This window comes from Epinephelus fuscoguttatus, linkage group LG22, assembly GCF_011397635.1.
Source record: "Epinephelus fuscoguttatus linkage group LG22, E.fuscoguttatus.final_Chr_v1".
NCBI lineage: Eukaryota > Metazoa > Chordata > Actinopteri > Perciformes > Serranidae > Epinephelus > Epinephelus fuscoguttatus.
In genome coordinates, this window is record NC_064773.1 from 30,849,666 (window position 1) to 30,876,203 (window position 26,538).

A 26,538-nucleotide genomic window follows, 5' to 3' on the forward strand; every position below is an offset into this window, starting at 1 on the left:
TGAGAAAGTAGTCGCAGCCCAGCTGTGTGATTTTCTCCAGGATAATAATTTATTTGAGGAATTTCAGTCAGGATTTAGAGTGCATCATAGCACTGAGACAGCTCTAGTTAAAATTACAAATGACCTTCTGATTGCTTCAGACAAAGGACTCGTCTCTGTACTTGTTTTATTAGATCTTAGTGCGGCGCTTGACACAATTGACCATCAAATTCTGCTGCAGAGACTGGATCACTTAATTGGCTTAAAAGGTTCAGCACTAAGCTGGTTTAAATCTTATTTATCTGATCGTTTTCAATTTGTTGACGTCAATGAACCATCCTTACGTACTAAAGTTTGTTTTGGAGTTCCGCAAGGTTCTGTGCTCGGACCAATCCTGTTTACTCTATATATGCTTCTTTTAGGTAACATCATTAGAAATCACTCTATAAATTTCCATTGTTATGCGGATGATACTCAGTTGTATTTATCAATAAAGCCAGAAGAAAGCAATCAATTAACTAAACTCCATAATTGCCTTAAAGACATAAAAACTTGGATGAGCACCAATTTCCTGATGTTAAATTCAGACAAAACCGAAGTTATTGTTCTTGGCCCCAAACAACTCAGAGACTCTTTATCTGATGACATAGTTTCTCTAGATGGCATTGCTCTGGCCCCTGCCACTACCATAAGAAACCTCGGAGTAACATTTGATCAAGATTTGTCTTTTAATTCTCATTTAAAGCAAACCTCACGGACTGCATTTTTTCATCTGTGTAACATTGCGAAAATTAGGCCTATCCTGACCCGAAAAGATGCAGAAAAATTGGTCCACGCTTTTGTTACCTCAAGGCTGGATTATTGTAACTCTCTATTATCAGGTAGCTCTAGTAAGTCCTTAAAAACTCTCCAGCTAATTCAGAATGCAGCAGCACGTGTACTAACAGGAACTAAGAAACGTGATCATATCTCTCCTGTTTTAGCTTCTCTGCACTGGCTCCCTGTAAAATCCAGAATTGAATTTAAAATCCTACTGTTAACTTATAAAGCTCTAAATGGTCAAGCTCCGTCATATCTTAGAGAGCTCATAGTACCATATTATCCCACCAGAACACTGCGCTCTGAGAACGCAGGGTTACTCGTGGTCCCTAAAGTCTCCACAAGTAGATCAGGAGCCAGAGCCTTTAGCTATCAGGCTCCTCTCCTGTGGAATCATCTTCCTGTTACGGTCCGGGAGGCAGACACCGTCTCCACATTTAAGACTAGACTTAAGACTTTCCTCTTTGATAAAGCTTATAGTTAGGGCTGGCTCAGGCTTGCCCTGTACCAGCCCTTAGTTAGGCTGACTTAGGCCTAGTCTGCCGGAGGATCCCTCTATAATACACCGGGCCCCTTCTCTCCTTCTCTCTCTCTCTCGTATCCTATTACTGCATCTAGCTAACCCGGCCATTCTGGATGTCACTAACTCGGCTTCTTCTCCGGAGCCTTTGTGCTCCACTGTCTCTCAGATTAACTCATATCACAGCGGTGCCTGGACAGCGTGACGTGTGTGGTTGTGCTGCTGCCGTGGTCCCGCCAGATGCCTCCTGCTGCCATTATTAGTCATTAGTCATACTTCTTCTGTTATTATACACATATGATTATTGTCACACATGTATACTGCCAGATATTAATACATACTTTCAACATATTGTACCGCAGTAACCAGAACTATAACTATAATATTATTACTTTCATTAATGTTGTTGTAAGATACTGTCATTACCTGCATCTCTCTCTCTCTCTCTCTCTCTGTGTGTCATATGGATTACTGTTAATTTATCATGTTGATCTGTTCTGTACGACATCTATTGCACGTCTGTCCATCCTGGAAGAGGGATCCCTCCTCAGTTGCTCTTCCTGAGGTTTCTACCGTTTTTTTTCCCCGTTAAAGGGTTTTTTTTGGGGAGTTTTTCCTTATCCGCTGTGAGGGTCTTAAGGACAGAGGGATGTCGTATGCTGTAAAGCCCTGTGAGGCAAATTGTGATTTGTGATATTGGGCTTTATAAATAAAACTGATTGATTGATTGATTGATATTTTTTCCTAAACCCAACTGTGTGCTTTTGTTGCTGAAGGAAAAAAGTGTTGATTCATGGTGTTATACCTACGTAGTGCATTTATTTTGAAAGAGACTATATGCAAACTGTACAAATCCTGTGAAATGGAAGTGTAGTTTGAAAACAGACAAGGTAAGTAACAGGCTGAAGTTGACATGGCATCCCAGATCGTCAATAACCAATGCAGCCAGGAACTTCGACCTAGACCTCGACATGGAAAATCAATGACCAAACCTTGATAAGTGACAAAATCGGAGTGAGAATATGTTGGCTCTGGATACGGTGATGATGTCCTTACAAAAGTGTTGGGGAGGAACTTCTTCTGGTGGAACATTTTCAAGTGGGGTGGTGAGCACTGTTACTATGTGGCTCTTGCAAAACATTATTTATTCTGACAATATCACAGAAGCTCACGCGAAGAGGAACGGATCGATATATTTGTGAGGTCACTGTCACTGGCACATGCTGCTGTTAGGGTAAGAAGATGGGGTAAATCTGCTCCGACTGGCTGTGTCAGAAAACAGATTAACATCAAGCATCCTGCGAGACGGAGTCTGGGCTTTACCAAGGTGCGTTCACAAGTTGTCTTATTTGTTGCACATCTTTACAATATTTGGCCGAAAGAACAAAGCAGGCATGCTTTACGGCACAATCCAAATCTTCATCACAACTCGCCATTTTCAGAGTGTAGGTTGTTAGTTCTGAGGGTTTTTTTTCCTGTAGCTAAGAGGATTTTGAAAATGTTAACACACACATAGCGCAAGGCAGGGAGAATGCCGACTGAAATCAGCACCTAATGGAAGGCTTATGGCCACAGTTTACATCTTGAGAGTACTAATGTCATAGTCTTCAGGTTTGGGTCTGTTGCTCAGGCAAAATGACTTATGAAGATGCTACTTTGGGCTCTGAGAAATTGTGATGGAAAATAAATCTGCAGACTGATCAGTAAGGACAGTAATTGTTTGTTGTAGCCCTAATCATGGCAAATGTTATTAAACATCACACAAAAATGAGATACTGTAAAAGAACTGTGTTCAAAGACCATTTCTTGCAGCTCTGAACCAAAGAACATCAGCATACCATCAGCCATATGGTTTTCTACTATAACTGCCTCTGAATGTTAAACAGAAAGTGCAGGGATTAGACTGCGCTGGAGGAGAAGAAAGTCAGAGCAGCACACTGAGCGCTGCTCTGATATGAATCAAGGAGTGGCCCCCAGGACTCTCCACAACACTGTTAAAGCTTTGTTTACTTAAATCAGAGCAACTGATCCAACTGGTTACAGAAGTCCAGGCTGTACGTCTCCGCTAATCCCTCTCATGTGGGCGCAGGACAAAAACAGCCTGTATGGAGTCAGAATAGATGGAGAGAGGCCACCGGTTGGCTCTAAACTGTTTGCACCCTCAGCACGAGAGGAGTTTTATACCCAAATATTTCTAAGAAGAGTGAGAGCAACCAAAAAATAAGATTTGAAATGAAGTTAGTCAAGTTTGAGACACTGTCAATGTATCTGGTTAGGCTAGGCTTAGAAAAAGAATCATGAGTTATGTAAGTTATGCAAGTTAGGTTGAGGAAAGAATCATGGTTGGGCTTTGTCACATTACATATTTAAGGTAAAGTTACACTCAAAGTAACGTGATGGCGTACTTTGTTTCACACGGAACATGAACATGTTCTGGTGAAAAGTCCTGTGTTTGTTTGACCTATCCACCATTCCTCATTCTGCATCCTTACAAAGACTTTCGGTCTTTATACTACCTCCTTCTTTACTCCTGTCGGCACATTAATCAACTCATTGCAGCCTTCACGATTATGTGAGTTATATATGAATTCTGACGCATTACTTTTTGTAGATATGCATGCTAACAGTGCATAAGAACAGTCTGCTTTGTACATGCAGAACACTGTCATTCAGATCAGCTGCATTGCTAGTAAAAAGGTGAAATGTGCCTGAAGCTAACTGTGTTCAGTTATGACGAAATTATCCTTCATAAAAATAGCACTGACGGATCTTTGTTCGCATACGTGCTCATTTCACACCCACACACTAAATGAGGTGTATTTTCCAACCGAGCCAGTCCTGCCTTTCAGTTACTCCAAAGCAGGTTCTTCAATTTAGAGATCCTACAACAGACCTCAATGGGCTCTTCACCAGAAAAACACAAGCTTTATCTAGATGTCTCTCTGTGATAAGCTTAGTCATAATGCTGATATGCTCTAAATAAACAGAGCAAGCACTGACTCCAGATACAGCAACACATCAGATATGGCCATCAGTTTTTAGTTACGCAACATGGTTGCTATCAGATGTGTCTTAACAACACAACAAACAAGAGTAACAAACAAGAGGGCAGATAGAGGAATTTATATATTTTACTACACGTGTCTAGAACCCTGCACAAACAACATTTTGTAGCAACTTCTGGTCACACAATTCAATTTCTTTAATCTACAAAGCCCAATATCACAAATCACAATTTGCCTCAGAGGGCTTTACAGCATACGACATCCCTCTGTCCTTTGGACCCTCACAGCGGATAAGGACCCCCCCTCAAAAAAACCCTTTTGGTCCGAAAATAAACACTTTGTTTATTACAGTTAATGATATAATAAGAGAAAAAACAACCCTGGATCTGCCATGACTGATCCAATCTCTTGTCCACTGAGATTTTGTCAGACAGCCGCTGTCATCCAGTCAGCCTCTCAAAAGCTCTCTGTGACTATATTTCCTTTTGGTGTAAGTGTCAAACCAGTTTGTTTGGTTATCCTTATGTTTTTTCTTGTTTATGTCATCCAAAACAAAAAACCTGTTTGCTCACACACTATAATGCACAGTGTTCTGTAGCCTGCAGAAAGACAAAAACCTCTGGTTTGTAGTTGGAGCCTGTTGCAGACAGTGTGGTGGACTACGGCACAGACTTCTGGCACAGATTCATATAACTGTTCTGCATGTGCTGCAGTCTGGATTGTACAAAAGTTTTCCATGAAATAAAATAATTTAAAATAAAGTCTTTGTATCATTTTTTTTTGTTTTTTGACATGTGGCAATACTTTCCTTCCTCTCCAAGTTTACTCACATTCAATAAAGCCCAACAGATGATTTAACAAGATGTATAAACAGTTATTTGATCATGGCTCATTAATGCTAATTAAAAAAAACTATAGATTTACAATAAAAATATTTATGGGTTCATTTTTATTTCATTGTTAATAATGATGTGAATGAGGAAACATCATTAAAAAATATGGGACTACCACTGGGACTTAGATTCATGCTGAGTGGATTGTAAGGGTATCACAAGTGTGTGGAAGAACTTTGTTAGAGAAAAATAACAAGTTTAAACATAATTTTGAAGTACAGCATATTATAGCATATATATACAGTCCTTTTATTCTGATGTAGTGTTTCTATGGCAGAGGGTCCAGCTTTCAAACACGGTAGGAAAGCAGGGTTGCTTGATCAACAGCATGAAAACTGATTAAACTAAGAAATTCTTAAAGGAAAACTTCACCTGCAAAATGACCTTTGTACATTAATTACTCATTGTGGTAATTACTCATTACCAACATTAATATCATGAAGAAAACTTTGTTTCTCTCGCATGCCTTAATGGTGAATGCAGAATCCAACATTCATTTAAAAACTCTCACATATCTCGTGCAGTGTCATCCAAGTCTTATTTATCCAGTTGTATGCTCAGTGCTTCCCAAACACATGTATTTTCACTAAAACATTACAAAATAAAACACTTTCACCTCTGAGTAGCGTGCCTGGACATGTGTGTGCGTATGAGCTCCACTAGGCACACTACTGGGACGTGCGTGAGAGTGTTTATGCTGCCGTGTTCTTAATCATGTTTTTAGCAAAAATGCATATGTTTAGGAAGCACTGAGCATACGACTGGATAAATGACACTTGGATTATACTGCATGAGTTGTGTGAGAGTTTGTAAACCAATGTGTTGAAATAGTTTTGCTATTGTAAACGTTGACCCCATTTACTTTAATTAATGGAGAATGTTCGACTTTTTTGGATTCTTTGTTCATCGTGGAGGCGTGCGAGAAAAACAAAGTTTTCTTTACAAATTCAACATTACACGCAGCGAGTAATTGATATACAAATGATCATTTTACGAGTGAAGTATTCCTTTAAGTTTGTATTGGATAGGACACCATTATAACAAGCCAGCTGTTTGTTAATTTTTGTGCAAAGCAACTGTTCTACTGGCCTGTTGCAATTGGGCCTACTACTGTAAAATGTTAGGCCATTAAAAATGCCTGAATTGGCTCTAATTTTGGATATAATGGCTTTGTTCTAAATTTATAATTTTGTGAAATAAAATGAATGGTTTATAGGTGAATCTTTGAATCCGCTGTGACTTCATGACAAAGAAGAACATGCAGAGCCCATTCACTGGTTCTCAAAGATGGCTTTACAGACACAGGGGTCTTTGACGCATGACAAAGGGGTCCTAGCAAACAAAACATGATTAATTCCTACAAATGCATAGGTTTCACTTTCCCTACTGTGAGTTTCAACTTTCTATAAAACACCATTACAAAAGCTTTCAAAAATAGGAGTTCCTGAAAAAAAAAATCTTACCATGGGTTTTCTCTAAAACACAGTTTTTCCTCTTTGCATCAGAGTGTGGAAAGCCCTGGTGTTTCTAACTGGAAATGAAACTGAATGTCTGCTGATGTGATTTACCTTGAAGTCAAAGCTGCAGAGGCTGACTGCGTCACCGTCATCCTTCTCTCTGCGTTTCCGCTTCTGTGGAGAGATGAGCAGATAGGATGTTAGCTGTAATATTCAACATGCATCACTGGAACATGTTGATGTGTCATTAAACATTCTTATGATGTGGAGTGTGTCAAAGACACAGACACTTACAAAAGTCTGGAAGTCTGGAATAAACACTCTAAACAGAAGAGGATTTTCCTCTCCAGGTCTATAGTAGCATTTTAAGTTGTTGTGCTCTATGCCAAACTTTGTATACAAAATGATCTCAGACTGGGAATATGGGCAAACATTTCTCAAATTCTTCCATTCAGTAACATCAGTATATGTTCTTCACTGTATGCCGGATTACACATCTCTGTCTGGGTGCCAATATGAGACTATCATGAAAAGCGATTTACGGCCACCTAAATCCCTGCTCGTACTTTAGGCCAATTATGCTCATTGCCCCCTTAGCTCCATTGTAAAACTAGACTAGACACTGCTGGAGGTCCTCTTGGGAACAGGAAATGGTTAATTAGGCAGCAGGACACTTTAACACCTGCATGTGGAATGACAGTAGGCTGGGAGAGTCAGTTTAGTTAGCAGGTGAGAACAGTAGTCTGGCCTGCTGAAGCTGAGGGTTGTAATAGCCCTGAGGAGCACTGGTGGCCTCTGGGACCCCTGGGGCTCTGTTACTGCGCTCCATTAACCATGGAGGCCAGACTGCTTCTGGCTGGACACACAGGACGTCAAGACCTGATTGACCAGCGAGGTGAGGAGGGCCAAAATGGACACATAATGGTCAGGGGTGGCTGACGATGAATGACTGAGCTATGTATTTGTTTGTGTTGGTGTAAGGCATTTCCTCTCTGACGGGTGAAACTGTTTGTTTTCCCACATCCGTAAAAACTTTAGAGCTATCTGCTCAACTATTTCTACTGGACAGCTTTAAATATATCCCCTTTGCATGCATTTCAGGTGGTGTTGTGACTGTTAACCTTAACACAGCAATGAATGGTAAGGTTTGTTTAAAGTTGGTTGCATCTCAATAGGAGGCAGAGCTGCAAGTAAGACAAGATTGTGTAATTCACTTCACAGCAACCTTTTATTCAGCGTCACAGCTGAGCACAGCAGAGAGGTTTCACCGATGGTTTTACAGCTAGCTAAGAAATAGACTGACAAGCTAACAGCTGGGGCTGGGCAATTTATCAATATTATATCAATATCATATCAATATCTGCATTTGAAAGTAGTTATCGTCTTATCTTTTGTATATTGTAATACGGTAAGTGTTGTCTTCTCCTGGTTTTAGAGGCTGAATTACAGTAAAGTGATGTAATTTTCTGAGCTTGCCAAACTGTTCTTGCTGTTATATTATATGCATACACCAACTTTGTCATTATATCTACATTACTGATGATTATTTAGCAAAAAGCTCATTGTGTAAACACTTTGTGAAAGCACCAATAGTCAACCCTACAATATTGTCTCAATATTGATATTGAGTACTGTAATTACTACTGTAATTACTAACAAAATTAGTTACGATACGATTTTCCTGATATAATCTTTGGACCAACAGCAGATGGGATTTGATTAAAGATGGGTTCCATCATTTCACGTAATTATGCCTACATAAGCCATTGACGGTGGGCAGTATTGACAAAATAATCTATCGAAACATGTCATTTTTATATCATATTGCAGTGGTTCCCCTGGAAAACCCAATATAGACCCTGTTGGTCAACTCTCAAGTATCTCTTAATTTCCAAAGTTGTAAAAATTCAGGAGACTGTCTTTATTTGCACTACTGCAATATGCTGCTCTGATTAATTACTGTGAAGTTAATGTCCAGTGTGATTGATCAAACAGCTGTTGAACCCAATCAGACAGATCCTGGCACATCAATACATTTACTAGATAGTGCTTTGAACAGTCAATTCAAATTCAAATTTGAAACACAATTTTTTCCTGAGGAGCAATTTGCATCGTCTCACTTATGCCTCGTTCATGCCACACTAGTCTATATAAACAAATAACTGCATATGTATGCAGAATCTGTGGGCAACGAGAAGGATTTTGGCATTAGAAGCAATCTGGTTTGGTTTGTTTGGTTCTGGTGAGCCGTTGCTTACGGTTTCCAAGTAATTTGCCGAGCTCATTGTGGATTTGTGACATACCTATTTACTTTGGCGTATCTGCCTTGACTTTTGGGGGTCATCTGCGCAAATTTTGATATCATTCTGGACACTTGATGTAAGAATAACTTAAATGATTAATGTTAATGCATAATGAATATTGTTGGATAACTACTATTTACAGTAATGATTGAAGCTTCACAGCTTTTGGGTCAGCCCTATAGCTTTTAATTACCTTTTGTCTTATTGATCTGCATTCATGTGCAGATATCTGTTTATAGAGATTGGCCAAAATTATGTCTGGGCCTGTTTCAAGCTGAAAATCGAACTGTTAACAATGTGCGGCGCATGAAAGAGGAAGTCTTGGCCCGGCTATTCACTTTCTACACTGGATCTCCCAAAGTAGTGTTACTTCCAGAGGCTTTATTGCATCAGACTGATATCTGACAAGCTCCGAGACTGACACTACAGGACTTACAAAGTCGTCACACTGATGCACTTTTCACATTACACAACTTGTTGCCTTGTAATTGGGAGTCCTGAAATCGTTGTGTCACACTACATGACTGACCGGTGACAGAAGGTCACACGCTACAAGTTTTCACCAGGAGGAATTATTCTGGTCTCCATAGTATGTGCTGTCACAAAAACACACATGCAAAGTGACACTAGATGGACACTAGGGTTTTTTTCACTTATCATTGGCACACATGTTCACAAAATAGCCTGTTTCCTCATTATCTCCTTTTACACTGCCTCTTCAAGGTGGGAATTTCATGCTGTTACGCTGCCTCACTGTTCTGTTTAAAAGGTACAATCGTGGAACATGGGGACATAGTTATCTTGCCTTTAAGCCAACATTGGAGGTAGTAACAGTGCCACAACGATATCTGTATGCACAGGTGTGTCAAGCCTGTCACCCCGCTTTTGGTTCTGGGATGATGGCGTTCGGTCTAAAATCACACACTGCAGCAACATGATGCTACTATTGCTTTGTTCTGTAGGAAAATCCAAAGGCCGCATATAGAAGGGACTTTGTTGCAGCCTTGTAGCAGGATCTCTGTGTACGTGCATCAAACACTGCTTCACGGAACAGAGTGCTGATTTGCCTGGTGGGGCTTTTGTTGAAAAGCTGCCTTCAAAAGCTGTTGGTGAGTAGAAAATCACAGCTAAAGTCAGGTAGTATGAGCTAGGCAAGTGTTTTTCCCAAAGTTTAACATAGCTCATATTATATTTTATAAAACCCTAATACATTTATTCAGTGTTAACAATGCTATACTTTATTTCAGGTGCCTCCACTATCAAAGAAATATTTCACTGCTGGAAAGATGGTCTTTTCATAAAACTAGGCTGTCTATAGAGAAACAAACTTTTAAAATTGGTGCTACATGACCAGAGGAAACTACGAAAATGGGCTGTGGCATTTGCTTTTGGTCCAGAGGTACAAAACCTACAACTACTAGTACACTGTGAGGTTCAATACCAAGGCCTCCCCAGGTAAACATGTTGTTTTGTACCAGCTCTTTGCAGAACATAGCTACATTTTTTTACATTGCTGATTAGACAGTATTTGTGTGTATGTGCAGGATTTTTATATAGATGAGGAGAATAACAATCAGACTAGGTTAAGAAAACGTCAACTGAGACTAAGAAAAGCCGGAACAGTGGTTGTGGGTACAGATCAGCAGGTCAGCTAAAGTCCGCAGCTTATTGTCCATGAGGTGTGCGTGCTAAGTGTGAATGCTCACTCCAAGTTAAATATTGCCTTAAGCTCGGGTCTTACACATGAGATAAAAATGACACAAGAGTAATCTCTGTGCAAAAACAGACACAGCAGGGTAAAAGAGAAGAAAATTAGCCGTCCTGTTCCTGCCACCTTTGGAAATCCCTCCGTCAGCAGCTCACAGATGGAATAACACACTCCAAGCAACGACTTGTTCAAATGGTAGGCTGGGCTCCTTGTACACACTGGGCTCATTACACACACACTCAGGCTATAGAAAGTGTCGCGACCTGGGCCTGGTTACTCAGTTACTCATCTGGGGAGAGACTGACAGATTTGTATGTTACATAAAAGGATGATGATGTACACAGACAACATAAACACAACAGCCATAATGAACAGCCACAAACACTACAAACAAGTTTCAACACTTTCAGACAGACAATGAGGGGTTTTGCTTTTCTGTCTTTGGATAACAGCCTGCTGATAGAGGCTTGTTCTTCTGTCTGCCAGATTCAAACAATATCACAGTTTCATATTACCATGACATCATGGGCTGAGTGTTCAAAGAAAAATCCATTCTTTGACCTGACAAGCTGCTTGTTCTGACCCAGGCCTAGATGAGACCTGAGCCAAACAAGCCAAGAAATATTTAACTCATAGAGTTTGGTGAAAAGGAAGACAAATATTTACTATATGGACACAGAAAAGTTGGAGGGAGAAAGGGAGAAATAAAAAGAAACACTAAAACAAAGAGCAAGACTCACCTGTGTTTGCAAATCAAATGCAAATGCAAATCAAACACACAGGGCCATTGTTCTGCCCCACCATAGTCACATGTAAATGACAGTAACACTATGAGCTGGTCTGCTGACAGAGTACACAAGCATCCAAACCTCTACAATGGCCTTATGTAGATCAGTGTTCAGACTGACCAGACACCTGGTTAAACATGTGTCCTGGGTGATCGGATCAGAAGTGGACAGCTCTGAGTACAGGTGTGAATGAACCTGAACATCCTCAATGCAACAAGATCTGATAGAGGTGGTCTGAGGCACATGTGGCCACATTTTCTTTAGCAGTGTGAACGCTAATGTGTCCTGGGCCATATTGAAGGACTACCTATTCAGCTGTCATCCTTGCCTATCTAACTCCTCGGCAGAAAAACAAACTGTTAGCAGCTTCAGCACAACAATTAGTACTAAAAGAGTTAACAATGCTAAAGGGGTTTTGCAGCTCAAAATTCAGCAGCTTACTCAATGGGTGCGACCTGGGGGGGCACCATACTTTAGCAGAAATGCAGTCCCACCACCAGGACAACATTATCAACGGGAATTGCTAATGAACGACTCCACTAGCTAGCTCCCACCCACTCTAGGTGGTGCACAGTGCAGAGCAGCCAAGGATTGCTAACCAGTAAAGACCAGAGGAGGGTGGGCAGTGGGCACTATGTTTTGCATGTTAATTAAAAAAAAATAAAGTATAAGTTGAGATATTTACATCACAAAATGTTTAAATTTTACCACCTCTAAATGGATGGCGTTTTGAAATTCAGCACTAACACTTATGGAGTCAATAAAGTGCAGGACTTACAGATAAGGCCTCTTGTATTTTTATGTCATTCTGTGTTAGTTTTCTTCTTAACAATAAGTCCTGTCACTATTTGTGAAGACTCTCACCAACTGTCCCCAGCGCAGAGCTCACAGTCCTGCAGCAATAGTCTCCTAAAGATGGTAAATGAGATGAAGTAGGCTATCATTTTATTTGAATATACTAAAGTAGGAGAGTGAGATCAGATGGCAAATGGTCATTTGAGACACATGTAGACACAAGACAAATTCTAATGCCAGGTGTAAACAGACAAAGTTAGAGCTGTCCACTTGTAATCGAATCACTCAAAATGCATGTTAATAACAGGTAGAAACAGGCTCTGTGTGGGGGACAAAAAAAATGCAGCCAGTCGATTCAGATGCAACAATTCAGATGCAGATGAAAAACACTGAACCAGACTTAACTTTGGTTGTAATGTCATCCAGAAATCAGCTCCTCCAGGATGTTGCAATCGCAACAATGATACAAATTCAACTAGTCTTTTTGAAATCTGTGCAACCTTGCAGTTTTTCTCCAATCACTGCAACTTTTTTTTTTTACAAATCACCAAACTCACTTCCTTGTTTCTGGTTGTTAAGATACAGACATGCAGCATGGATGTCTCACATATACCTACAAAAATTACTGCTAAAAATCATGCAAGGCAATTCCCTTGTGCTCTGCATGAAAGTGGGGGTAACCTATTTTGCACCGCATGCAACATTTTGGTGGAACACAAATAAAACTCATCAACTGACAATCACTTGTCTACCATAAACACACATCCAGAGAATGGCTTTAACACACTGACAACAGACAAATCACCATGACAGAGGCTGTTGCATCCATCTGTTACATGTGCTGAAAGAATCGAGGTTCTTTTAAATATGCATGATCAGTGGTAACTCTCACTAATCAGAGAACTCAGATAATTCCCATGATATTCTCAGTAGAACAAGTTGCCTTCAAGTTTTAATGAATTACACACACACAAAAAAATTGCAACTATTTTTGCAATTTTCACTTGCTTCAATAATTTTCATTGCAAAAAAAATGTCTACAAACATTGCAACATGCATCTTAGTGTTTAAGAAAAGCTGCTGTGAGATTTTAGTCTGCAGTAATCTCCAAAAGCAACACAAAATCCTGGAGTGACTGAGAATTGGATTGCATTGACCGATCTGTGTACTGCACAACTTAATAAGTTATATCCTACTCTCTACAGAGCTGCTTTAAACACAGTAACAAGGGAAAGTGAAGGACAAGTCATACTTCATATATAATGCATTCACGCAGTTGCAAAGTACATGTTTGAAACACATGGATTTTGTGTTTCCGTGAGATAAGCCTGATCACTTATGGTCACTGACAGCAGCATTACAACATACATTTATGATCTCTGTCAAAAGCCTGCAAAACATCACAAAGAACTCGTAAAACCAGCCAAAAAAATTTCTTTTACTTGACACATGTTAGCAGCTATTAAGAGGCATGAATCCAAAACACTGAACAGCTGCAATGTAACATCAAAGTGCTATGTATCTGCAGAGGGATGATACAGCTGTACTGGGTTCTCTTATTGGAATGAATGAATGGCCACTGGGGAGCAGCACGTTAGATGCATTTGCGTGTTATCAAGGGTTCAGTGATATAAATCCCCATCTCTGTGGAATGCTGAGGAATCTTCAGACAGTCAGCGGTTTAAGAAGTCGGTCTTAGTTTGAATATAAATTGCTGTTTATATGGGCAAGGCCTTCCCACAATAATTATCAATGTTTGCATGAAAAAGCCTGATGCGACTCGGCAGCTGACAGCCACATTAAATCACATCATCTGATTAAAGCTGGTCTGGAATGCTACTTATCAGACAGGCCACTCTTGAAGCTGACATCTCTGGCCGCCTGAACTTGTTGCTTGATGATACAGAAAGCTCAGAATCTGACTCTCACTGTTGTTAATTACCTTCACATTCCACCAAAAGGCAGTCTGGTTTGATCTGCTCCACCTTGGCATTGGGTTGGAAACCTGACTCACATTCTTGGCGTGACAGAAAGCCCCTTGCGGCCTTGTACCTGATGTAGTCTGAGAGAATGCACCAAGCGCCCGGGGAATGCTCGCCTCGCCTGCTTCCAAGATTTGCCTGGGGGCAAATACACCCCCACCTATACCTATCCCTCCCCCAGCCCTAGACAGGGGTAAAAAAAAAAATCTCCCCTAACCACTTCAAAGCCCAAAGACTTGGCTAAACCTTCAAGCTTAAAGTGGCAGGGTTGAGATAAGAGGGGCACTGAGACAAAGACACTTCCAGGATTCTTTTATCGCTTGCTGTTTGATAGATTTATAAATGACAGATAAAATGGGGGGAGTAAATTGAAAGGTTGAGCTAACGAGGTCCACATGGTTTGGTGTATGAGCTAAGCGTACCATGTTTTCAAATCAAAGGCAGCAGGCTGGCACGAGATAAAGAGCTGTTGGCCTTCTCTCTTTCTAACCCTGCTTTTATTCCTCGTCCTCGGCCTTCACATGAGCGATGGATTGTGTTTCAGGCAGCTGTAAACCCTGAAATGCCTCCACACTCGTCATGCTGCTCACTGTCTAATCTGCTCGTTCTTTTCTGTTTCTAATCAGCTCTTCTCATTTAAGGCCGACTGTAAACCACAAGCAGGCCAGTCTATTAGAGGGAGCAGTGGTTTGTAGGCCATTATGTTTCTCTGATAGGAGGGGGGATAAGTAATCGGAGCAGGCTGGATTTCCTTTATCCAGCATTTGGTCCCTGGCTACATGAACAGGCCTTGTTCAGCCATGAGGGAGCCACATAAGAACAGTCATCACGGTCCCTTAGCAAGGTATTAGATGAAGATATACGCTCAGTGTTTGGAGCTGCCAAAGGGAAAGCTGGGCTGGAATGTAGAGCCAAGTTCATAGTTTTCACTCCACTGATGGCACTCTGAAACCAAGGTATGAGGATTAAGGCTGGTGATTACTATGAAGGCTGAGTACAGGGGCTCCATTCTGGTTGCACAAAACCACTTTGGCTACGGCTGCCCCTTAATTTCACCTAAGGATGCTTTAAAAAATGTTGCAAAAATTCACCATAAAGATTTCCTAAGGATGTTGTAAAGGAAAACCCTTTGATTACTTGTTTGCCCTTAGCTACTTAAGTATTTTCTTATGCATTGATAAAAGGGCCTCAGTGACCATTTGCCTCAGAAAATTTCAAGGGACTCATAGTCTCTTTAAAGTGAAATAATCTGTGGAACAAATGAAAATGGCTGAATTTATGATGATTGGAAAGGCGGGGGAGATACAAAAACGCATTTTTTCGGGCCGGGGAAAACCTACTGGACACTATGAGCAATGTTAGGGCTCGGACATTTTAAGGCTTGGACATGCTTTCAGTATTGGACGTCAATGGATGGCTGCAGTCACGCAGACATGCATGCGGTTCTATCCACATCAGCCCCCAGCAGTAAATGGGAGGGCCAGGAGGTAAGTTTACTGTCGTCCTGCTGCCAACGTCGGGAGACAGTGAAACTAGCAAGGCTACTGGGTCCGGGACAAATGTCTCTCAAATATCCGACTTAAAACTCTCTTCACTGTGGTTAGTTGGCTGCCACTGACTGAACCACACTGTTTTGGACTGGACTGGAGTTTGGATCAAGAGTTTGTCCGTATGGACTCTCATGGACATGGGAGGAAGATGACATTTATGTCACATAGACCAAAGCGGACCCTCAGGGACATGGAAACTATTTATTGTCCCTTGAAGAGTATACACTGTCTGACTATCTTCAGAATCTCTACAAATCTGAACTGGACCTTAAACACCAAACCAGTACTTTATATTACTGACATTATTGAGGTATTCTGTTGAAATCAGTATTATGTTTCACTCAGTAGAATTCTGATTTAACAAAACAGCAGTCATAAAAATGTGTAAACTGTGTCATTAAGGCAAACGAGTATTAATGCTTTCTGAAAACATGTTTATTCACTTAACATGGAGCTAAAATTAATGTCATCAATGCAGGCGCTAACGCTCTATAACTTGCCCATTTTACAACAAATTGTAGTCTTGTGAAACCGTCCATCATTTTGCCATTAGAAAGGAGACGTGTTGAATTCTGCAGACAGCAATACCTCCAGCTGTACTGACACAAACGCTAATATGTCAAGCAGCTAGCTAGAGTGTGGACATTATAGCTGTGTGTGGGGCCCTTTGACCTTCTCCCGTAATTAAAGTAGGCAGTAAAGAAATCAGAACACAAGTGGTCAGTTGGAGATGCATGACAGATACACATGTGAACCACGATGTGTCTCGGCATTTCTGTTTGGATCAGGAAAGCGCGTGTTAGTACCAGGCGAAAACAGGCTCTATGAGTCATAAGAAATCATAAGTCATCTCTTAAAAGGAGTAGATGTCTACCATAAGCTAGTTCAGCTCTGTTAGATTTAACAGTGTGTTAATGTGGCAAGGCATCTGCATAGCCTGCATATTAGTCCTACCTGTTGTTCTTTCAGCTGTTAACCCTGCAACGCTAGGGTTAACAGTTATTAAATTACCAGCATTGTAGCATTACAGTTTGCACAAGCAACTTTGTAGCTAGCAAGCCACACATTAACATAACTGCCTCATATATTAGCCATATCTATAATGTTTATTCTCATCAGTTTTTGTCAACTCTTGTTGATGTTTGGATATCCCCTTTCTTGTTGTCACAGAAATATTTTCACATCTCTTCATTACCTCTTCTACAGTTTGTCTCACTGCGAGATTTCTCACATTGATTTTGTTCATTATTTCTTGCCACATCTGCTTGTATGTACATGACTGGTTTAAATTTACTTTAGATTATGATTATTATTATTATGATGATGTGAAATAAAACATTATGGCTGTTACTGCTATGAAAGCCTTGGTCTAAACACTTAGGCAAAGAGACAGCCTAAGAGGCATTATGCAACGCTCTCAAATGAACTTCTCACTTTCGGGAAATATTTTGTATAGTGGACAAATTGAAGTTTACATCTTAAGGTAGTTTATGCATCCCAGCGCAGATCTTAAGAAGCCCTGAGTGAAACAAGGCCAAGACTTAAGACTTTGGATGGACAGATCTCTACACAGGACAATAACTCTCAAATGTGTGCTACACTTACAACAATACTGCTATAGATCACACTAACCTAAAAAAGTCACAGAACAAGTGCCAACAACTCTGTAAATCTCAAATAGTGCTACAGGTGCTGCTTGGTGCCAACCAGCACTGTTATATAACCTCTGTTGGTGCAATGAACCTATTGTTGACTTTTTTCCCCCCTTAAAACTCAGACATATGTTTATCAGGCTGGTTAAAGTGACTCAGTAATGTCAGAGTTGTTGTACTTTTTTCCTATTCTAATGTTCTATCTTTTTTTTTCATTCAGTATCAACACATCCATTCATTTGCAAAGGTGTGCATACAAACACTTCTTACCTCAGAAAGTATTTATAAGCTAATATGTCAGCATGATTGTTTGTTAAGTGGACTAGTTCCCCTGCATTTCCCTGTAAACAAATGTATACTAGAATCACTACCCTTTTTATACTGCCTCTTCAAGGCAGGACATTCAAGCTGCTATTCTGCCTCACAGTTCTGTATAAACAGGACTGCCGGCAGGACGGGATTATGGGTGGCACAGGTATGATGTTTTGATGATGTGTTGTGCGTTCGACAAACCCCCGAGAGATTTAAACAGTAGCTGATAGCAGTTAGCAGCGAACTCAAAGAAGAAGAACAGCGGCCAAACCATCCACAAATTGGAAAAACAATGAGGTCCGGGAGCTCCTTACCCTCCGAGCAGAGAATGAAATCAGCCTTCATATAACAGACACGGTAAATGATTGTTATTGACATTTTCGCCATTGTTATTGTTTGGAAAGTACTGTTGATACGTATGCTATACAGTATGTCACACAAGAGACTGATGCTGTTTTGTAACAAGTCACGCCAGTCACATTTCTTTTGCTTCCGTGATGCGCGCATGCTGTCTAAAATCACACACTGGAGCAGCATTATGCTGCCATTGTTTGGTTCTGTGTTAATAAAGGCAGCATAAAGAAAGGACTTTGTTGCAGCACGATCTCTGTGTTAAAAGGGCTACTGTAATTGTTGTTACTGTAACTGTTTCTCCTTGTCTTGTGTAGCCCCCAACATCTATATGTTCACTTACACATTAAAAACGCTGAAAACTTGATTTCAAATCTTATTTCTTTATAACTAGGGATTTGTCCCCAGACAATCCTTAGGATCTGTATAAGGGTTAATCCAGGCTTATTTTAATAACGTAATATCAAATAAAATTATTTCTTCACTGTACTCATTTGTGTTTTGTTGACCTCAGCCTACTGGTTTTGCAGCGCGTATTTGAATGTGAAACATTATTTGACTTAGGACCTTCGGTATTTGGATCAAGTAGCTCTTAAAAAATAAGGTGGGTGAAATTTAGAAGGCTACAGCTGTTCTTTGGATGTGTCATATTGGCCTACATATTTGATCAACATTAGGGTAAATACAAGACTTGCGTCTGCATATACGTAATATTAAAAGGACTATTATTGGGGCCAAAAACACTTAATCAGGACATCCCTATTCGTATATATTTATCACTAAATAAGTGACAATCAAACTTTAATTTGGAAAAACATCGCAAGGTATTACCTGTTACTGTAAGAGTTTATTTTTCAAAAATTCAGTTCATCTGCTTTATCAGTACTGTGTGGGTGTGGTTTGATTCACAGTGCTTGCAACGTTATGCAGACACCCCAACAACTGTCATCAGACTTTGACTCAAATGTTGCTGAATCCTGACTGGAAGGAAATCACCTTTTAACGTCATCTTTTTCCAGTTGAGGCCCACCCACGTCAAGTCATTGAGTGGAGCACTTTGAAAAACACAAACAGAGAAATCTCTTGTGTAAACTAAGCAGAACTGTCGTAATCTTGGGGGAAAATAATGTGTCGTAGGGTCCCCATAGCTCATGATAAGATGTTGACTGAGAAAATAGGTGTATAGGGCTTTTAAATGTACACTTTATATTGTAACACATGTATTTTTTGTTATTGACTCTTTTTTTTTTTTTTTATAAATATCAGCATTTTTGCACACACAGTTTATATCTTGCCCTGAAGTGTTGTTATTGTGGGCAGTCACTGAGTTTTGTTTCTATAACACTGTCTCTCCCCACTTTCACACCCCAAAAGAAATAAACAGAGCCTATGGCATACCACTGGAGCACAAATACTGCCCAGGGACTGGCATTATAAAGAGTTTTTGTATGTAGCAAGATGCATAACGTGCTCACAGTGTAAAGAGGTAAAGTAAATAAGACATTTGTCCTCGGGTCTGGAGTGTTTATCGGGCTTAAAGTGGCTGAGGGCCAACAAAGGACCTGCCTTCCATCGCTGTGACAATGAACAGGGCTACCGTTTCCAAGACTTTGTTGAAAACTCCAAGGCGAGATTTAAAGCCAAAACACATTGTTAAGACGGGAAGCGGTGCTCAAGTGCACTCCCACTTTGCACGACAGGACAGAAGTCAGCCAGGAGCCATCTCAGAGAAATGTGCGGACAGTAAATGTATATATGACAAATGCATACCTCATGCAAGTACTGTATATTTCATATAAAGTAAATAAAGCAGAAATGTCATGTTCTTGCTGCTTGGCACTTGTTTAGGCTGTGGACCACCTTGCACATATTATTCCCTTCTTCCAGGTTGATGGTCGGCACTCTGCTGTAGGTTATTTTGATTAGCATGTGGCCTAATATGATCTGCAAAAGGCCTGTACTTACCAGACTGAAGTCCCATTGTGGTCCTGGGGTGAGGAAGGTGAAGGAGCTTCCTCTTCGCAGTGACCTGAACAACAACCAGAGGGGAGGGTCACAATTAGAACAGAAATACAATGCACCCTCAGCCACAAAAACCAACATGTGTAGGGCCTGTTGAGTATGATGCACTGCTGAGTGTGCAGCCTTGCCCTGAATGTTATTAGAGAAGGTAATCCCTCAAAACCCACTGCTGTGAACAACCATGACTCAGAAGCAACCATGAGAATATTTAAGAAGCACCAGATCAAATTAAACCACCAGTGGAGTCCACTCTGACCTTAAGTCCCAGCCAGAGAGTGAGTAAAGCTGATGACTTAGTGAGTGTAAAGCATTCATAAGTTGATAAGAGGGGAACTGTGACTCATGGAACAGTGGTGTCCTGAGAAAACATTCACCTCCTGTTACCTACCACAGCCTCAGCATGGTGTAGCCACAGCGCTGCCCTCCAGCTCAGACCAGGACTGACAGATAAGGACCCTCCCTGTTAGGGTGGGAAGGGGAACATGACTGTCCTTAGACCTAAGACCCCTGTCAGATTTGAAGGAGGAGTCATTTATTCTACACCGCCTTCCCGCCCAAAGATTTGGACATCGCCCAAACGTCTCTCTTTGTTGGGTTTGTTTTTTTTTTTCAGGGGACAGCTTTGCCTTTTTTGGGACTCCATGCTGGGATTGTCTGGACTAAACACCCCCCCAAACCAGTCACGCATGCTGTGATTCCTTCCTCTGTCAAACAACTTATCCTCAACCCGTGTGATTATTAAAGTATTACAAGGTTCTGCTGGAAAAGGCCACACTGAGGACAATTACACAACAAATCACACTCTGTGAATGGATGGTAACTCAGCAAGAAGAAAAACATCAAAGCAGTACTTAAGATCTGTCTAATACCAACAATTTGGATTTTTATTGAAGCATTATTTCATGAAATATTTTCAGCCAGAACTGTGTTTCATGACTGCCGTACAAGGCTAAGTAACAGTGCAGCTTACGAAACTGAATCTTGACACACACTGTGGAAAAAGACTGTATCCTGTTGCATTTATCTTTGTACTTCTTGTTGATAAAAACATAAAGCCTCAACTTTTTTTAAAAAATGGAAACCACTGGTAGGCAGACTTCTATGCCACTAGTTTTAAACTAGAATTACTGGCTTGCAGTTGTATGCCTCCATCAACCAGTCAAGTTACAGTTTATATCCATGTCTGTCCAGACCATAGAGCAGTTCAGGAATAAGTCCAGAAACCTGGAAATGAGTTAGCATTTTAGCACTCCTGGTTCCCCTGTCTCAAAGTCAATGGATTTTTTTGAATAGGTTGTTGGTTAGAAGCCTGGAATAAGGTCTGTGGCTAACACAAGAGACTTTTACGTTTTGTTTATAAAATATGTCAGTAAGACGGTTGCTAACAAGTGGCTAAATAAAATTACAGAACCACATCATATTGAACACGGCTTTATAGCCTTGTCGTTGTGGCGACACTGAGTCGTGCGACTGTGGTATAGTTCGTTTATAGACTAATTATCTTGCTGAGCAAAACGTGTAAGTATCATAAATTTTGCCACAGAGCTTATTTTCTGCAGTAATCAAAAATCCAATGGCAAAATCCCTTTGGCTTTTTAACAAGGGAACCAGGGTAAAGCTAACTTCCGTGTTGGTCTACATAAAAAAACAGTATCTCTGCAGCACTTTGTTGACTGTATGACAAAGATGGGCATAATTACAGCTCCCCAAAAGACAAGCCAAAGCGTCTCGATTGTGCCCTACTCGCTGGCTTCATTATAGGTCATAATAGGTCATGTTAGCCAGCGGGACATGGGCCAAACTATAAGATCAAAGCATACACCAAATAAATCCCCACGCCGATTTCGTTATTCTGATACATTTGGTTTTAATTAATAATTTACAATCAATGGTTAGACAGACTTTATTTTTGTACAGTGGGAGGAAATGGAGATGTGTTGTCCATCTTTACATAGAGTCATTAGTCCAATGTTTTTTGCAGAACATTATGATTTCACAGTGAAGCTAACCTTTAATCTTAGGATATAAAATGCCATCGCCTAATCATTTTATCCTATTAGACATTTGTTTGAAATGTTGTCATAATTAGTGTATGAATTCCTCAGTTATGGCCTGAAACATGTTTTGTGAGGTCACAGTGACCTTTGACTAATCCATTCATCCTTGAGTCCAAGTGGACGTTTCTGCCAAATTTGAAGAAATTCCTTCAAAGCTTTCCTGAGATATCACGTTCATGAGAATCAGACAGATGGATGACCCTGAAAAAATTATGCTGTTGCCAGTGTGGAAGCATATAATTATGAAAAAAACTACATTTCTAATAAATGCAGATACCACAATTGAACTAATGTAAAATCAGCAAAAGATGAAATGTTAGGACACTGTGGAATATGTTTAAAGGAACTATCATGCAACAGTGCATCACACTCAGCAGACATGACTGCACGATGAATCAAAACCTCCTACGTTCCTCAGTTTTCATAATCCAATCTTACACATGATCATACATGGTGTCAGAGTAGTTGATAATATTAATGATGAATGTCTTGGAGCTGCCTTAGATGGGGGGACCTAAAAAGACTCCAGCATTTGGAGAATGCAGGACTGCTCAGAAACACTTGTTCTGTGTGTGTGTCCGGCAAGTGCTGCTCGTAAGGCTGAGTCATCCCAGTTATCCTACCGGTCTACCACTGTTGCTCCAGTTGGCATTTATCCAGTGACACAGCCAACTGTCCATCTATAGTCAGCACTGCAGGCAGCTGCACCCTCTCACTCTGCTGTGACACCCCATAACAGTGGGTTGTGACTTGTGCAGAAATGATTAGTTGATTCATTTATTAGTCAGAAATTAACCGGTAACCATTTAAAAAAGTGATTCATTGTTGAACTGTTGACGATTTTCAAGCGCAAATGTCAAACATTCTTTGGTTTTACCGTGTCAAATGTGAGGATTTACTGCCTCTCTAGGTTTTCTATCATTATTAATTGAATATTTTTCATATGAGACTTTGAGTCAGATAAAACGAGACATTTGAAGGGATCACATTGGGTTCTTGGGTTCTTTTTTACATTTACATAAACACTAAAATCAAGAAAATTACAGTTAATAATAGAAAATAACTGTCTATGAAGATATTTTTTTGTTCCAGTCTTAGTTGAGGCTACGCAATCATTTACAGTCATTCACTATAAAGTAGTATGTGCACATCACTCCTTTGAACATTGAACATCATGTCTACTATTGCTTAGACAAACTAAGGTCTTAATTAAGGTCAAATCAGGTCAACCTCAGATTAAAGGTATTCTTCTGATTGACTGTTTAATAGAAAAATAATCAATTATTTTGACTATTATATGATAATCAGTTAATCATTTCAGTCATTTAAAAAAAAAAGAGTGAGAGAATGCCAAACATTCTCTAGTTCCAGCTTCATGTGAAAAGATTTCCAACTTTGCTTTGTCATATCACTGTAAACTGTATTTCTTTGAGTTTTGTTTGAACAAAACAAGTCATCTACAGACATCCCCCTGGACTCTGAGGAGTTGTGATGGGAATTTTGGGCTATTTTTGACATTTAACAAGTCCAATGTGTGCAATTTAGGGCCAACTATAGGCAAAATGGTAAATAATATTCTTATTTTCGTTTTCATAACTAACTTAATAATCATCTGTGTTTTTGTTTCCTTAGACTTAGCAGTTTATATCAACATAAAGAATGGGTCGTCTTCCAGAGTGTGCCATGTTGTTCTACAGTAGCCCAGAACGGACAAATTTGAACAATGGTTTTAGACAGGACCATTCACATTTTCGCACCCGCCACTGTAGTTCTCCTACACGCTTGACAAACTGGAGAAGTATCAGTTCTGCATTTCACTACTAGATGCCACTAAATCTGACAGTATGGACCTTTAATGGGCTAAAAAATTAATTAATTATTACTAATAATTAAAAACATTCACTCATTCATTCATCTTCTAACCGCTTCATCCTCTTGAGGATCGCGGGGGGGCTGGAGCCTATCCCAGCTGACATCGGGCGAGAGGCAGGGTACACCCTGGACAGGTCGCCAGACTATCGCAGGGCTGACACATAGAGACAAACAACCATTCACGCTCACATTCACACCTATGGACAATTTAGAGTTATCAATTAACCTAGTCCCCAATCTGCATGTCTTTGGACTATGGGAGGAAGCCGGAGTGCCCGGAGAGAACCCACACTGACACGGGAAGAACATGCAAACTCCACACACACAAAAGGGCTCCCACACCCGGGATCGACCCGGGAACCCTCTTGCTGTGAGGCGAGAGTGCTAACCACCGCACCACCGTGCCGCGCATTAAAAACAGTCATTATTTTCAATTAATTTATTAATTGAAATGAAAATACCTGTTAGTTGCAGCCCTGTATTGATGTAACATGATAGTTAAGTTTTGCAACAGCCTTTGAGATACAGTATCTTTGCTCCAATGTGTTTGCGATAAAAACAATACAATACCGATAAAAACCACAAGGAGCCGTAATGTCTTAAGACACTACAATGATCCAAACATACAATATGACTTATTAACTTGCTGCTTACAACTAGAACTAGTACCTACACTTTGCAATTTGCCTCTCAACCAGTGCCTCATAGGTTGAGTTAATAGTTCAAGTTCAAGTAAATAATGCTGAGAATATGTAGGAATGTCTGTTCATAAATTGTCACATACTCACATATATCACACGTTACATATACTATAGATAAATATACAGACAAAGTAAAACAAAGCTGTTGAGATGTAACAAATACTATCATAGGTGGACTATCCAAATAAGTCCTATCAAAACCAGACTGGCAGATGGCCAGACCTCCTGCCCAGCCTGATGAAGAGGGAATTTCTTCTTTTAATTATTAATTTCATTAAGGGCTAGGCAATATGGAGAAAATCCAATATCATAATGTTTTTGACCAGATACCTCAACATCAATATTGCGATGATATTGTAGGGAATAGAATTTTAATAAATAATCATCAGTAATGTGAATATAATGACTTAGCAGATAAAGGCAAATAATAGAACAGCTAGAACAGTCTGCTAAGTTAAAAAAAAAGTACATCAATTAACTGTAATGCAGCCTTTAAAACCAGGTAAAGACAACACATGATATTATGATATCCAAAATCCAAGACAATATCCAGTCTCAAATCATGATATCAATACAATATTGATAAATTGCCCAGCTCTAGTTTCATTCATTCATTTTTAATTCTAATTAAATATATAGATAATAAGAAAACTTTGAGGTTGACATAATGTCCCTAAATCACGTATCGTTCAAGTATTGCATTTCTGAGAGACAATGCAGACAATAACAGTGTTTAACAAATGTTCGTTTAAGTACAATAGTTTTCTTATCATACTTAAGTTGTTGTATTTTATCAGAAAAAAATAAAAACAAAATATCAGCATTATATATTGGCCATAAGCTGCTTTGCTCTCTAAATATTGTCATCAGCCATTGAAGAACCAATATTGATTGACTAATAGTGATAATGCTCATATATAAACTATCACAGATGGGTTTGGCTGAAGAGACAATAAATGCAAAGGGGAGAAAACTGGAGCAGACAGGTCCTGTGGAGCTCAGTGGGTGAAACAGAGCACCAACACACACCAGTGAACGAAGTTAGAGTTCTTGTTGGGACCACCCATGTTGGAAATGCATGCACTGATGCTACTGTAAGGTGTTTGGGATAAACAGCATGTGTTGTAGGACAACAACAATAGCTCCAGAGAGAAGGAAAATGAGGAGCTCCCTGGGTGTCCTGGAGGCAAGTCAGTGGTCAAAGGTCACTGCAGGTGTTGTTCAGACTTAACTGTCAAAGTGCTGAATTAACTTGAGATACTCCAACAGGACTCCTGTATAGGAGTGTCTCAACCACCCAGCAAACTGGTTGATGGTTTGGAGTAGGGCTGCAACAAACAATTATTTTCACTGTTATTATTTTCTCGACTACTCGATTAGTTGTTTGATCTATGAAATGGCAGAAAATGGTGAAAAATGTTGTTCAGTGTCACTCAAAGCCCAAAATGACCTGCTCAAAGGTCTTGTTTTGTCCACAACCCAAAGATATTCACTATCATAGAGGAGTTAAGAAACCAGAAAATCTCATTTAAGAAGCAGGAATTATCAAGTTAGTGGCCAATTTATTTAATAACTGACAACTAATTGGTTAATTGTTGCAGTCTTAGTTTAAAGATGACAGATCTACGGCACAAAACCAGATTCAAATGTAGCGTGATGAGCTGTCAAAGAAGTTGAACAGAAAGATCAAAATGGTTTCTTTCTGTATCTCTTATCATATACTTCATTACAGTCTTAACACGCTAACATTTTCTGTGACTACATCAGGAGGT

At 39.9% G+C, this 26,538-nt stretch overlaps 1 protein-coding gene across 1 annotated transcript in view; it reads right to left on the minus strand.

Annotated features, from left to right (window-relative positions):
* LOC125882644 (neuroepithelial cell-transforming gene 1 protein-like) overlaps positions 1-26,538 on the minus strand; it is a 49,482-nt gene that overhangs the window by 16,245 nt on the left and 6,699 nt on the right. Inside the window, exons 2-3 of the mRNA XM_049566454.1 lie at positions 20,080-20,143; positions 6,785-6,847 (exon numbers count right to left, since the gene is read on the minus strand). Of these exons, the coding sequence (XP_049422411.1) occupies positions 6,785-6,847; positions 20,080-20,143 (127 nt within the window). The remainder of the gene's footprint in view (positions 1-6,784; positions 6,848-20,079; positions 20,144-26,538) is intronic.